Here is a 15,949-nt window from a genome sequence, read left to right as displayed (position 1 = left end):
CCGCTCCGACGCCGCCCCGCGCCGACCGAGGCCGCCTCGCCCCGCACCGCCCCCCTCCAATGCCCGGGGTACAAGGTACCGCCACATGCCATGCGCCGTTGAAGCCATGTGCTCCTCCCTCCTTTTACCCCCTCCTCCGGACAGTATTGCCATGAGGACTTTATATGTGACTCATGTTATTGTGGGCATGTGTTGCTGGTAGCACATGAAGTAGATCATATGGAGTCCTCGTGGCAATACTATCCGGGGAATGGGTTATGAAAGTTGATTCAGATTTCAGTCTACGTTGTCCTCTAATTAGTCTTTAGATGGTTGTATCCTCCATATTTGTCATGCCTATGTTGTTGTGTTGTTATGCCAGTTTTGCTATTTATTACAAAGGAGGTGCCGCCGAAATTTTGAATTTTGGCTAATTTAGGGTTTAGGATGTGCATGTCGCGTAACCTATGCGTCTCCCGTTTGAAAGAGTTATGGTTATAAATATGCAAGTCTTTGCATATCTATAACCGTAACTATTTCGAATTGTCCACATTTTTTGGACAGCCCGAGGATGTGTAGATTGGGTTCGTTTCAATGCTCTACTCCGATCCGAGACAGAGTTTCGGCAGTGTCTCCCCGTTGTTCTCCGGATACACATTGTCTTGGCTTGTTGCTGAGACGTGTATTTGGAAAACAGCGGGGAGGTGCTGCTGAAATTCTGTCTCGGATCGGAGTAGAGCATGGAAACGGCCCAATCTACACATTGTCGGGTGGGATTAGGACCTATCTTGGCCTATTAGATAGTTTGATGCATGCCGATTCCCTCTTATGGTAAAACACAAATATTTGATGGAAATAATTAATTGTATAGGTAGATGGAATTGATTTTTATATTACTTGCTGAATAAAAAATATTATATGTGTATGTTTCCCAATATGTTAGAGGATGGATGATCGTGAGTGGATGTACACTGGCCGCTCTAGTCAGGGTTTTTTGACCGATGAATGGATCCAGAAGACCGATGCATTCTTGGAATTAGCATTTGCTAGGCCTAAGGGACCTCGTGGAACTTGATGCCCCTGCAGTATTTGTGCAAACGCGCGTCAACAAACAAAGGAGGTCATGGGTCAACACCTTTGTAAGAATGGGTTTATGCCACACTATACCCGGTGGACCTACCATGGTGAGTCCGAACGTGCCAGAGAGGAGGTGGTGCGTCAACGCACCAACGACTATGATGTCGGGGTCGGAGACATGCTAGATGACTTTCATGACGCACATTTTAATGAAGCACGTATGGAGGAAGTGCCGGAGTCAACCACAAAGGCCTTTTATGATATGTTGTCTACGGCGCAGCAACCCCTTCACGGGCATTCCAAGGTTTCTCAACTGGATGCCATCGGACGCCTAATGGCTATCAAGTCCCAGTTTAGCTGCAGCCGAGAAACCTTCGATGCAATGCTGACAGTTGTTGGTAGCCTTCTCCCGGAAGGTCACATTCTGCCAAAGAGTATGTACGAGTCGAAGAAAGTCCTCCGTGCACTTAAGATGCCATATGAGCAGATACATGCTTGTCCAAAGGGATGCATCTTATTTAGGAAAGAACACGCGGACACAAAGTACTGTGTGAAGTGCAATTCCTCTAGGTACCTTGAGGTAGACTCTGGTGATGGTCAGAAGAGGCAGCTCGCAATCCCCGTGAAGATCCTTCGGTATCTTCCATTCATACCGAGAATCCAACGGCTGTATATGACTGTAGAATCTGCTAAACAGATGACATGGCACAAAGATGGGCGTCGATACAATCCTGACAAGCTGGTACATCCATCGGATGGTGAAGCATGGAAGAGGTTCGATCTGATTCATCGTGAAAAAGCTCTAGAGGCTCGTAATGTACGAATTGCGCTCGCAACTGATGGATTCAATCCATATGGTATGACTTGTGCCTCATACAGCTATTGGCCCATGTTTGTTATTCCCCTCAATCTCCCCCCCCCCCCGGCGTCATCTTTCAACGACAGAACATATTCCTGTCGCTGATAATTCCGGGGCCTGAATACCCGGGGAAGAATATGAGTGTGTACATGGAGCCGCTGATGGATGATTTGGTCCGTGCTTGGGAGGATGGGGTCTGGACGTACGACCGAGCTACAAAGACAAACTTCAAAATGCATGTTTGGTACCAGTACTCCCTGCATGACCTACCGGCGTATGGGATATTTTGTGGCTGGTGTGTGCATGGGAAGTTCCCATGCCTAGTATGCAGGGCGGCTCTGATGTATATTTGGTTGACAAAGGGTGGCAAATATTCTTCCTTCGACAAGCATCGATAATTCCTTCCTCTTGACCATCCATTCAGACAAGACGTGCAGAACTTTACGAAAGATGTAGTTGTTGAAGGCTCAGCACCACCTAAGATGACCGGTGCCGCGGTTCGTGCTCAGTTAGATGCTCTCGAGGCCAATGCCCAAGGAGATGGATTTCTGGGATATGGTGAGCAACACGCTTGGACTCACAAGCCATGCTTGTGGAATCTCCCCTACTTCGATGATCTCCTTCTTCCACATAACATTGATGTAATGCACACTGAAAAGAATGTCGCTAAGGCCATTTTTGGCACAATCATGGACATTCCTGAGAAGACGAAGGATAACGTTAAGGCTAGAGTCGATCAAACGAGATTATGCAATAGACCAAAGCTAGACATGGCCTCTCCCAGAGGCGGGAAATCGTGGACGAAGCCAAAGGCCAATTTCGTTCTTACAAGGGCCCAAAGGAGGGAAGTACTTGAGTGGTTCCAAACCTTGATGTTCCCTGATGGGTATGCAGCGAATCTGAAGAGGGGAGTGAATTTAGCTACTTTGCGAATCAACGGGCTCAAGAGTCATGACTATCACATATGGCTTGAGCGGCTACTGCCGGTGATGATTCGAGGCTATGTCCCCGAGGATGTTTGGCTAGTGCTTGCGGAGTTGAGCTATTTCTTCCACCAGCTTTGTGCTAAAGAGTTATCTCATACCGTGGTAGCAGACATGGAAAGACTGGCGCCTGTGTTGCTCTGCAAGTTGGAGAAGATCTTTCCACCCGGCTTCTTTAATCCGATGCAACATATAATTTTGCACCTCCCGTATGAGGCACAAATGGGGGGGCCGTGCAGGGCCGTTGGTGCTACTCAATTGAGAGATTCCAAAAGATTCTTTGAAATAAATGTAAAAATAAATGCAAAATTGAATCATCCATAGCCGAGGCATACATCCTGGAGGAGGTGTCAAACTTCACAACAAAATACTATGCTGACAATCTTCCCAGTGTGCATAATCCACCCCCTCGTTACAATGCTGGCAACCCCGAAGATGAATCAAAGCTTAGCATCTTTAGAGGGCAACTTGGCAGTGCAAGTGGTGCGACTAACAAGACCTTGCAACATGAAGAGTGGCGCACTATTATGTTGTATGTCTTGACCAACCTATCCGAAGTGGAGCCGTACATGCAGTAAGTGCTCAATACATTATTTCTCAACTAGTCACAAGTTTGTATCCAACTCCGCTTCTTCTCATTGCTATAGGGAATTCAATGAGCAATTCTGGCATGAATCAAGGGAACCTACCCTCGAGGAAGCTTCGGCCCTTCTTAGAGATGGTGTGGGAAATGACATGCCCGATTTCATTTCTTGGTTCAAACAGAAAGTACTTTCTAACTTGGCTATTACACCAACTTGATTTCATTTCTAACTTGATTTCATTTCTTACATGCGACTAATACACCAAGCTATCCCGCTTAAACTTGTAGGGAACAACCGACGAGTCTATGAGTGCCGGCTTGAGACAAGTTGCTGATGGTTGTGCCTATAGGGTCAGGTCATTTAAGGCTTACGACGTGAATGGATATCGCTTCCACACAGCAAGCCACGAGCAGAGTCGGCCCAATCGTAGAACAACAAATACCGGAGTTTTTACTCCAGGCTTAGATGGGGCTAAGTACTACAGAAGAATTGAAGAAATATACGAACTGAATTTTGATGGGAGCAAACCTCTGAATCCCGTCATATTCAAATGCCATTGGTTCGATCCAGAAGTAGTGAGACGGACCCCTAATCTTGGGCTAGTCAAAATTCGACAATCAACCGTCTTACCAGGAGACGATATCTATATTGTGGCTCAACAGGCCACGCAAGTTTATTATCTCTCGTACCCGTGCAAAACCGTTGAGCGTCTTAAGGGTTGGGATGTTGTGTACAAGGTACCGCCACACGGTAAACTACCAGTCCCAAACAATGAAGATTACAACATAGACCCCAACACATATGATGGAGAATTCTTTCAAGAAGATGGCCTCACAGGGAATTTTGAGATCGACTTGACGGAAGCTCAGGGCATGGAAGTAGACAATGAAACTGGTGCTGATGAGGACGAAGAAGATGAGGTTGAGAATGCGAGGGACTTGGAATTACTTGAGCGGTTACATTTAGGCAATGACGGTGATGACGGCATTCCTCCTCCCGAGCATCAAGATGATTATTTCAACATGCGTGATAGTGATGATGAGACTTATGATCCAACTGATCCCGATGATGATGATTATTTCTAATAACTGTATGTTTATTTCTAATAACTGTATGATTTATTCTTTCTCATAGCATGTTTTTTTAGTATGCTTCATTTATTTACATCAAGTGGTAACATCCGTACTAATTGGTTTACTCGTTCTCATAGCAGGTGATTGAAGCATGGTGGGCGGTATGAGGAAGTTAACGTCGCTATACAAAAAGGCGACGGGGAAAGCCATGGATGCAGGTGACGGGTCCGGAAAGAGATCCCGGGGAAGACCTCCAGGAAGGCCGAAAGGCGGAGGCAGGGGTGGAGGAGGTGCTTCGATACCTGCTGTTGAGGAGGAGATTGAGTCGCCTCTAGGTGCGGCTGAGTCTGAGTCTGACTCGCCTATACCTACGGCTGCGACTCAGTCTGGGGATGAGGAGGAGCAGGTAGAGGAGGAGCAGGTAGACCAGGGGGGTAGCTCTAGCTCTACTTCTTCTCGTGTGTGGCTGCGTGGTCCTTCTAGCCTCCCGAGGTGACCGGTGCCAATGGCTAGACGCCCGCTCATTCGACCAGATGGAGAGAAGTAAATGGCTCTCTCTACTCTCACTATTTTTTTGCCTTTGTATCTTCAATATTTCAACACATACTAATAATTTGCCTTTACACTTGTGCAGGAACTGGCTGAAGGTTGGAGAGGGTGACCACTCACGCCATGTAAACGGCATCCTTGGACTTTTGATCAAGGAGAAGTTCCCTGGCATGGTTACTTTGGGCGGAGTAACCGAGCCGGCATACACATGGGCCCACTATGTAGCCGCGCCGGATGCCCGTGACCGGGAGGGAAGGGTGTTTCCCAATAGAGCCGAGCGGGTGAAGGCCGAGCTGTGGGTAAGTTTCTTTCACACTACATTAGTCAATACTAATCTCATGGAAATTATTTAACTAATGACTGGATCCGTCGCATCTATATGCAGGATTTTTTTAGATGCGAGCCGGGCTTGGAGGCTAGGGCAGCTGCTGTCGTCAACAAAGCTGCCAAGAAGCTTGTTAAGGATATGCACTATGAGGCGCGCGTCCAGGCCGTGATCAAATTTCACGCGGAACACCTTGGAGTGAAGGTGACAAAAAAAGACGCTAGGACCATATCTCTGACCCAGGAGCAGTACCTGCAGGTAAAGTACATTAAAGCTTATTGTTCCTTAGATTACTAACACTTAATTTCTTCTTCTTATATATCATGTACTTGATTATTTAGGTGCCTCCGGGGTGGTGCGCCGAAGACCTTCCGTGCTGGACGGTGATCGTGGACAAGTGGTGCGCTCCCGAGTGGGAGGAGAGTCACAATGCTTGCCGGGAAAGGCGATTGTTGATGCCTGGCGCGCCACACCATCAAGGCAACCTCAGCCTAACTGGTTTCACGGCTAGATGGGTATGCAATAGCATCTTGTTGTTCCCAAGCTCAGTTCTCCTTAATTTCTGTGCGGGCGTTCCCTTTATGAATGTTATTGCTTTTCTGTTGCAGTCGGCAAAAAATGATGGTCAGCCTCTCTCCCAGTTCAAGGCTTATGCTTTGGCCCATAAGTCAAAGGCGATGCACAGGGTTGCTTATGACCCGAATGACCCGGCCTCAGTGTACACCAACGAGAACGTCAAGGCTCGCCTGGATGGATACACATCGATGGCAAAGGAGGTCCATGACCCAGACTTTGATCCGAGCGAGCATGATCTTGATGGGGAAGTGGTTATGAGGGCGGGAGGAGGCAAGAAACATGGCCGGTTCTGGATTTGCGACGGCACACTCGATACGGCCACCACTCCCTCTCTCTCTCAGCTTAGAGCTCAGAGCACGAGCTCAAGTTTGGGTATACGCCCTCGCCCAGAGCCTACACGGATTGCGATGAACGAAATCCAGGTTAGTTCTATTTCATTCATCCTCCAAGATCTTTACATGCTTTGCATTGGAATGATGATGAGATTGCGATGACATACTGTAGGCCCAGCTGGATGAAGAAAGGAGGCTCCGGCACGAATTAGAGAGATCGTTCGAGGAGAGGATGGTGGCAGAACGATCCCAGTGGTATGCGATGATGACGCCCCTTTATGCTGCAATGGGCCAAACTCCGCCACCGATGCCAACTCCTTCTCGTCCACTTGCTCCACAGGCTCCACACACTCCTGTGAGTTAGTTTATAACCTTGTAATCACCATTATTGCCATTCCTACAGCCATAGAGTGTTGTGCTAACTATCTCCTCATTTGTGCAGTATCCATCAGAGGGATCGAATACGCCTGGAGCTGGAGGTTCGCACTTTGGTACTCCACCTCACTTTGAAAACTTACTTTTGTAACCCCATATCCATACTTACCATTTCTGTTTACTTTCAAATGCATACTTCTTAATTAGCGTTTCTGCTCCTTAATTGATGCAGGTTAATGTGGTAATCAAGTGTTGAGTTCGTTACGGCCTGCTACATTTTCTTTTTGTTTGGACTATGTTTTGCTATCTTGTCACGACAATTTGTCATGTTTGTGTCACTTGCGATAGTTTATGCGCTGTTTGTGGCATATGTGATGTTTATGCGACGGTTTATGTGATGTTTGTGTAATATGCGATGTTTATGTGATGTTTATGTGAAGGTGGTAATCTGTGAAATATATATAAATTGTTTTCAATTGCAGCAACAGTTTTGAATCTGGTATGGATCAATTGTCGATCTGGTAAATAACAGTTTGCCGAGTGTAACACTCGGCAAACACGGCTATGCCGAGTGTTACACTCGGCAAACCTGACACGTGTCGCAAGGCTGTTCAATCTGGCATTTTGGATGCCAGTTTGCCAAGTGTGCTCCAATACACTCGGCAAATAGTGCCATGTGTCGCCAAACTGTGCTATCTGGGCACTATTCTGTGCTCACTTTGCCGAGTACCCTCCAATACACTCGGCAAAGTCGGCAAATTGCCCAAAAAAGGGACGATGTGTGAGCACCACGTGTCCTCGTGTTTGCCAAGTGTATTCCTTAGACACTCGGCAAAGAGGACGTTAAGGCCCTGGCGCCGTTAGGTCCCTTTTTTTGGCCGAGTGTCGTATTTGGCTCTCGGCAAATATGTTTGCCGAGTGCGTGATATAAAACACTTGGCAAACAGCTGTTTGCCGGCACTGTATATACCGACAGTGTTATGCCGAGTGTTACACTCGGCAAACACGTTGCCGAGTATTTTTAGGGCTTTGCCGTGTGCCCTGGGCATACGGCAAAGTCTCAAAATCCAGTAGTGTTCGATCGATTGACAACTCAGTTATTGCAGACTGTCGGCAAGCTGCTTGTGCAAACATGTACGCAAAGGGATACATATCTAAGTTTCAAAAGGAGGAAGATTAGTATTGATCCAAAGTTGATGGAACCTGTCCTGTTTTTAAATGCCCGAATTTTTCCGTGGGACTAGTGTCAGCTCTGCAAAGAGCAAAAGCAATACGCGATCCGTGGCTATGAGTCGGATCTTATCGTGTAAGCATAAAGCACTCAATATGGGCAAAGTATGAAAGAGAACAATGAAAAAAAAAGAAAAGAAAATGATAATGATTTTCGTTGGGTTTTGAACCCCGTCCACAACCGGACTTTATCGACCCACATCGATCGGGTTGATGCTAGCTATTTTCAGTGGGAGTTTCATTCATATTTAATAGGGTGACACCTAATCATTTTTTATTGGAAAAAATGCAAAATCTCCCCTAAAAATCACTTGGATTTTGACTTTTTCTCCCAAAAGTTATTTTTTTTAAAACAAAACCCCAAATATTCGGCTTTGTTGCAAAAACACCTCCAAAAATTCAAAAAAATTTAAAAAATCACAAAAAATTCTTAAAAAAAACTAGAGACAATTCTAATAACTTATGTGAAATTTTGTTTCAAAAATAATAGCCTTTGCATTATATTTTATGGAGAGTAAGATTAAAAAAAGAAAAAATGTGCAGCTCATTTATTAATTCAAGTTAAATGTATAGTTAATTATTTACTAATCCAAAAATCATGAAACCAATTGTTTTAGTTTTCTTACATGATCCTCTATCTTCGAAAAATACATGAAATCTTGAAATAGTTATTGTAACGTGCATGATTGAGTAAATGTGTTGCAGATAGATTAATTCATAACTAATCCATAACATCCCCAAAATTAGTGAAATCACTTTTATTAGTTTACTTAAATAATTATTTGTGTAGGAAAAATAATAGTAGACATGACAAAGTTAAAATAACATGAGTTAATAAATGAGGTGTACGTTTTTCTTTTCTCTAAACTTCCTCTCCATGAAATATGATGCAAAGGATATTATTTTTGAAAAAACAAATTACAGAAGGTCTTAGAATTGTCTCTAGTTTTTTTTTAGAATTTGTTTGTGATTTTCTTTATTTTTTTTGAATTTTTTTGGGGGTTGCAACAAAGCCAAATTTTTGGGGGTTTTTTGCAACAAAACAACTTCTAGGGAGGAGTCAAAATCCAAGTGACTTTTGGGGGGTTTTGCATTTTCCCCTCTTTATGATATGATAATTTTTTAAGAAGAGAGATAATAGAGAGGTTTCTTATAGATGAAACAACCTGGGCATTATTTCCAACTTAATGCTCTGTTGCTTATGTTGCCTGTGAAATAACAAAATGAAACAATGCATTTAAGGGGACAATTTCAACCATCAACTCAATGTTCTCTTGTTTTTCTGGCTCTCTTAGAAACACCAATATAAAATTCCCCACTGGCAGTAGCCAAGTGTCTCCAACTATACAACCCAATTGTTACTAAAAGTGTGCCATATAAGCATTTTGTTGATATGGAAGACAGAGAGGAAGGAAAGAGGGTAATATTGTTACTCTAGTGAGTAACAGTTTGTCTCTTGTACCAAGACTATAGTAACTAGCAAATGCTCCATTAGAGATATGCTTGATACTAAAATCCTCATTTTCTGGGGTCCACCCTTTCACATTCATATATAACCTTTTGGGTCTTAGTAACAAGGCTTCGTAACAGTCTATTGGAGAGCTTGTTATTAGTGATTAATTTGAGTATTCTCTCTCCTATTAGTAATAAGCATATTAACAAACTATAGGAGATGCTCTAGTTGTCCATAAACATTGAGGGATGAGAGGCCAACGCATCCAAAGGAGCTGGTGGTAGGAATTTTTGAACTATGGTGTAGTTGTGTTCCGTTATTATTGCAAAATAGAAGAACCCGCTCATTATATCAAATGAAAAAAAAAAGACACGTCCAAAAGAGACAAACAACAATTGAGTTTTCTTGAAACATACATTTTTTACAAGTTTTTTTACAATTTAAATTCTATTTAATTGCACAAAACCATCTGTAAGATAATGTAGTCACCAATATTAATTAGGGAAAGGGAAACAATTGACATCACAAAAAATCAATATCAAATATCAAGATACACAACAAATCTAGCCACGCAAAGGCGCAGGCTGCCCTGGCAGTAATTATATTTTAAAGAAAGCAATGAAATTCATACGTTATATGAATTTAGCTAAGTTTGATCTGAACGTTATTATTCGTGTATCTTATAGGTTCTTAGTTGTAGTACTCTCTCCATTCTAAAATAGATGAGATTTTAGAAAGTGTGAGATCAAACTTCTCTACCTTTGAAAAAAAATCATGTATAAAAATCTGTTTAGTTTAGTTAGATGGAAATAGTATCGTTAGATTTGCCATGAGAAAGTTAGTTTCATTACATAAGTTTTTATATTTTTTCTTACATATTTCTTGTAAAAGTAATGGCCAAAGTTGCATCCTAGAGACCGTGGAAAATAAAAATCATTATCTGTTTTTGGAATGTACATATTAGTGGGCTAGTGGCTTTTGGCAAAATGTACTAGTACTACCATATTCGTAAATAGATTATGTTTTAGAAAGCATGCAATCAAAATTTTATAAACTTTGATTAGCTTTATATAAAAAGAATATATAGGTTGATTAATTGAAAGTACTATCTTTAGTTTTTTCATGAAAATATTTTCACCATATTAGAATATATTACTCCCTCTATTTCACTAAAACTGTTCTCAGCCCATGTACACAAACTAAGAAATGAGTGAAAAATGATATCAAGTAGATGATGCTGCTTCCGCTTAGTAAATCAAGAGAAAATAAATACGCCCAGCTATTTTGTTGTCCACTTGCTGTTGTGGCAATGTGCAAAATCAACTACCATCAATGCTCAGTGCATGCATGCGTTTTCGTTAAACAAAATAGTACATTTCTTTTGAGGAGGCACAAGAGGAAAAGTGGCACAAATGAAATATTATGTTTTCTATAAATATTTTGAGACTCTTCCGAGACGAAGAGACAAATATCATATATGATAAAAGACAAATATAGTGAAACGAAGAAAATACCAACATATTTAAACTTATATGAGAAGTAATTATTAAAGTTACTTATTGTACACCGACGTCATATTTTTACCGAGAGTGAGTAGGAGCATTATTACTGTTCCTCTAGCCCCCTCCATTTTTATGATGCGCACGCCACTGGTCAAATGCTTATGAGTCTCGTCCATTTTCCATCTGTGTTCTTCACTGACGGCAATGAGTAGTGGAACACGAAGTTAGTTATTCTTTAAAGCTTGAAGGGATGGATCATGGATGTAACAATTAAGTCAACTGCCTTGTCGAAATTAAACTTAAGGGGATAGATCATGGATGTAACTATTAATTCAACTGCTATTGTCAGTTAAGCGCCGGCCACTAATTCTTGTTCTTCTCTAAACAGCTGCTAGCTTGTTCGTGTGCTAAAATAGCAAGTATGCTAACGTACGTGTGCTAGCTTGCTCAGGTGGTACGCAACGTAGCAGACGTTGCCTCAGGTGGCAAATAGTATATAATATAGTCCAGCGTTCTTGCGACTTGTAATTAAGCAAGATAATCAATCAGGTGAGGAGACCATGGTTCCTGTTCTGCCCATTTTACTACTTCTCCTACCTGCAGCTAGTTTCTCTCCGGTTGCTCATGCAAAAGGTCGTCATGGACACTCGCTGAAACCACACGCCGTCTGCTCCGGACTCAGGGGTGCGAATACTAGCTATTGGCGCGCATTCATGGTTGTAACTAACTTGGCAGTGATTCGCATGCAGTGTTTCCGTCCTCCAACACCACCTGGTTGCCGTTGCACCACCGGCGCGGCCCGTGCTCGCCGTCCTACTCCACCGGGAGCAGAACCTCCACGACGACGAACATTCTCCGCCGGGACCAACTCCGCGCCGACGACATCCGAAGGAAGCTCTCCAAGAAGGGCGACGTGACAGTTTCAACCGCGCTAGGAACCTTGGAGAACACGCTGGAGTACGTCGTCACCGTGGAGCTTGGGACGCCGGCGGTCAGCCAGACACTGCTTGTCGACACCGGGTCCGACCTCTCCTGGGTGCAGTGCCGTCCTTGTCCCGTGCCTCCGTGCCACCGCCAGAAGGACGTCGTCTTCGACCCGAGCAAGTCGTCCACCTACTCCTCCTTCCCTTGCGGCTCTCCTGCCTGCGCGCGGCTCGGTTCTCAATACACCAATGGCTGCTCCAACGGCCAGTGCGACTACGTTGTGAAGTATAACGACGGCTCCAACACCACTGGGACGTACAGCTCTGACACCCTGACGATGACCTCCTCCGGCGTGGTCAGCAACTTCCTGTTCGGCTGCAGCCATGCCGAGCAGGGCTTCTCCGACCCCGACCGAACCGACGGGATCCTCGGGTTCGGCGGCGGCACGCAGTCGCTCGTGTCGCAGACCGGGGGCAGAGCCTTCTCCTACTGCCTCCCGCGGACGGCGAGCCACACCGGGTTCCTCACGCTCGGCGTGCCGCACATCTCATCCTCAAGGTTCGCCGTGACGCCCATGTACAGGTTCAGAAACACCCCCACGTTCCACGTCGTGATCCTGCAGGCCATCACCGTGGCCGGACGGCGGCTCGGCGTGCCCCCCTCAGTGTTCTCCGCGGGCTCCATCATGGACTCGGGCACCATCATCACCCGGCTGCCGCCGACGGCGTACCGGGCGCTGCGGGCGGCGTTCAGGGCCGAGATGAAGATGTACCCGCCGGCGAGCCCCATCAGCATCCTCGACACGTGCTTCAACCTCACCGGCGTCCGCCGCGTCATGGTGCCAAGAGTTGCTCTCGGGTTCGACCGGGGCGCGGCCGTGGAGCTCCACTCCTCGGGCATCATGCAGTACGGCTGCCTCGCGTTTGCGCCTAACGGTGACGACGCCACGCCGGGGATCATCGGCAACGTGCAGCAGAGGACGTTGGAGGTGCTGTACGACGTCGGCGGCTGGGCCGTTGGATTCCGGCGTGGCGCGTGCTGACAGTATCCACGGACCACGATTGCATGGCTGCACCCCACAGAAACCCAAGTTGTGTACCACTTCACTAGTTTCACACACTACTGCGCGTGCTTTTCTCTTCTCTTTTTAGAACTCATGGTTTGGTTTGGAGTTTTGGACTCAACAATTCAACATAGTTGGGAGAAATAAATAATGGTCACCAAAATGAAGAGCCAGTAATAATATCATTTAACTAAAGAAAATAAGGTCAAAACTGATCTTTCTGTACAGAAATACTCCCTCCGTTTCACTATATTTATCCATAGCATATGGTGCGCACTAACCAAGGAAGTACTAGTTCCAAGAAAAAATCAATGTGAAATGATCATCCATACTCCTATCAAATACTACCTCCATTCTGAAATAGATATCGTCTTACAATATGTGCAGTCAAATTTTAGAAACTTTGATCACTAATATACACAAAACTATTAGAATTTGGCACATAAAAATGATAGTAATAAATTTGTTATGAAAAATATTTTAACATCATCTAATTTTTATCAACTTTTGCCAAGAGATAGTTATCAAAAGTAATAATCAAACATGCTTGTTGTAGATCATGTCGATGTTTTAAACGATAAGTAAAAGACAACTGAGGTAGTAACATGATATAACAGTTTTCCTTCTTACAAAGCATTTAATTAGGAGTAGGGAGTGAAAAATTGTAAACATTGTGAAACGTATTCTCTCGGTCATAGACAAACATAGCGAAACAGAGGGAGTATATTATTGAGATACTAAAAGATCCTTTGGTGGTGAAACTTTAGTACTTACAAGTTCGAATAGAGGAATTTGACTAACTTGCTAACCGATGCCTACACAAGCGATTAGTCATGTTTGATTCCCAGCGCACACAATATATTCTTTTTCATACAGCTGCTAGATCTAATGGGCTGGTTTGAAAGATCTGGGGCTAAATATTATAAGGGGTTTTGTGGGCTAGAACCGAGCTGCAGTCCACACGACACGGGCCCTGGATGGTCTAGCTCCAGGTGTTCTATCTGTTCGGCCTGCTTCCCTTACTCGGCTCGCTTCACCTGCTACCTCGCTTTCTCAGGCCCTATGGTGGTATGTCGAAACCTCTTAGGGCCTGTTTGAATCCCCTTAAATGGGCTGAATTGGAAACACTTTTCTGGGTCGGCCCAGCACATTCCAACCATGGAAAGGAGACCTGGATCAGACTCTTGGCCAAAAAAGGAAACTGATTCCACCTACCTCTCCCGATCGTTCCTCTCATCCCCGACTCCCCAAATCATCTCGCCTATCGCCTGATCACTCCACGCTGCTGCTGATCACTCCTCATTGCCTCAAGGGCACCCCGCTGCCGCCTGACACCCCCCACAGATATTCCTACTCCTCCACCTCCCTCTCCTCTCTAAACCTGTAGCAATGCAACCCTAGATCTTAGCTCTCTCTCTCTCTCTCTCTCTCTCTCTCTCTCTCTCTCTCTCTCTCTCTCTCTCTCCCTCTCTCCCAAATCCCACGCCTGGAGATGTGCCTGGTGCAGGGGCGGAGAGCGTGACCACGAAAATGCCTCCTCGCGTAGGGTTAGGTTTCTCTGTTCCCCTTCTCATTTATGATTTTGCCGCGGGATTTCATAGGCTTGGTCTGATCATGGCTCCCAGGGCCCAATCCGTCATCCCCTAATCGATTGGTGAGGTTTTCTTGGAATTTTTTTGGGGTGCTATTTCATTGGGCAGGGGATTCCACGGGCTGAGAATTGTGAAAGGGACTTGTTGGTGGAAGAGAAATTCTTCCACCGACAGAACATGGCGAGAGCCAAGCCACTGAAGCTGGCTCAAGCTTGGAGAAGAAGCTAAGGGAGAATGTATGATTTGTGGAAGAATTATGGGATCCCCTGGCTCTAGTGGCCAGGGACCTCTATTTATATTTCCATACAGTAGGGTTCATGTACAACAATACCCCTACGGAGTGGGTAGAGATAAGGGTCTCTGATATACACCTGGGCCTCAGGGCCAACATGATAAAAACCCTACCTAGCCCAGGTCAGCCCTCAACTACTCTGCTGATGTCACTCAATCGTGGTGGTGACCATGGCAACTGATAGCCATAGTGCCTTTGCTGGCATCAGCAACAATGCCTAGTCCATCTAAGGTGACGGTACGGGCCTCCAACCACTCCGACAATATGGACCAGTACACCACGGTAGGTGGATGACACTCCATGGGGACGCATCGCTCCGAAGAGTTTTTTTATATTTATATTTTTTGATTAAAAATTTAAATAAATAGATTCCTTAGGGCAATATTTGTAAAAATAGGCGTCTACCGCCCTTTGAAAGGGCTTCAGAGGGCGGTAAGGAGTGCCACGGTGGCAGGACCACCCCTTACTGCCCTCTTAGAGGGCGGGTAGGGCTAACCGCCCTCTCAGAGGGCGGGTAGGTGGCAACCACCCACTGAGAGGGAGGGTAGGTTCCAACCGCCCTCTCACCGGGCGGGTAGTCCCAGCTTTGGATTTTTTTTTAATTGTACATTTGTATTGCTCGATATTTGAAATTGATATGTTGCAAAATTTGGAATTGAAATGGTAAAAAAGTGGCCCATACGGCAAAATGGGGAAGCGATACTTTGGAAAATATGGATCGTTGTACATATGTCGATATTTTGGACTAGTTTACGTATTGTTGGGAGGATACAAAATTAATTTTTGTGAACAAATTATATATGTGAAGCAGTCGTAGCATATTACGCGGCAATAAGGTTACAAACGGTGATTAATTTAAGATTATACATACGGTGGAAAACATTACATGGGATTGTAACCACGAAGACACGACGACAATTCGTGTCTGCAGATTACACCAGGACAAAGGTAATGTCATTTAATAGTTAAAGTTGAGTTGTGTGGTCACTTCGTGACTAAAGCTAGACTCCCAACAGAGTTTTCGAGTGGTCACTTTGTGTATAAGTAGCTTTGTAAGAAATACTTTTCTAGGTCTGTCGTGAACGGTTCATACAAAGCCGAGGACGATAGAAAGTAGTGTGTGGTATATAACTTACAAAAGCAAATGTATAATCCTACTAATGTCTCCCTCGCTGACGTCG

General features: G+C 44.8%; 1 protein-coding gene across 1 annotated transcript; it reads left to right on the top strand.

Annotated features, from left to right (window-relative positions):
- Nucleotides 1-11,333: 11,333 nt before the first annotated feature.
- Nucleotides 11,334-13,022, top strand: LOC133902860 (aspartyl protease family protein At5g10770-like). The gene is made up of 2 exons (XM_062344180.1): nt 11,334-11,581; nt 11,647-13,022. Exons 1-2 carry the CDS (start codon nt 11,458-11,460, stop codon nt 12,861-12,863), a joined length of 1,341 nt encoding a protein of 446 aa, XP_062200164.1. The 5' UTR covers nt 11,334-11,457; the 3' UTR covers nt 12,864-13,022.
- The last annotated feature ends 2,927 nt before the right edge of the window (nt 13,023-15,949 follow it).

This window comes from Phragmites australis, chromosome 21, assembly GCF_958298935.1.
Source record: "Phragmites australis chromosome 21, lpPhrAust1.1, whole genome shotgun sequence".
Classification (NCBI taxonomy): Eukaryota; Viridiplantae; Streptophyta; class Magnoliopsida; order Poales; family Poaceae; genus Phragmites; species Phragmites australis.
Note: the sequence above shows the minus strand (reverse complement) of the source record. Positions and strands in the feature narration are given on the sequence as shown.

Bases quoted from the DNA above. Each gene is read 5' to 3' on its own strand.
- LOC133902860 (XM_062344180.1), top strand. From the start codon at position 11,458: ATGGTTCCTGTTCTGCCCATTTTACTACTTCTCCTACCTGCAGCTAGT. The intron at 11,582-11,646 runs GTGCGAATACTA...ATTCGCATGCAG, and splicing joins CGTCTGCTCCGGACTCAGGG to TGTTTCCGTCCTCCAACACC.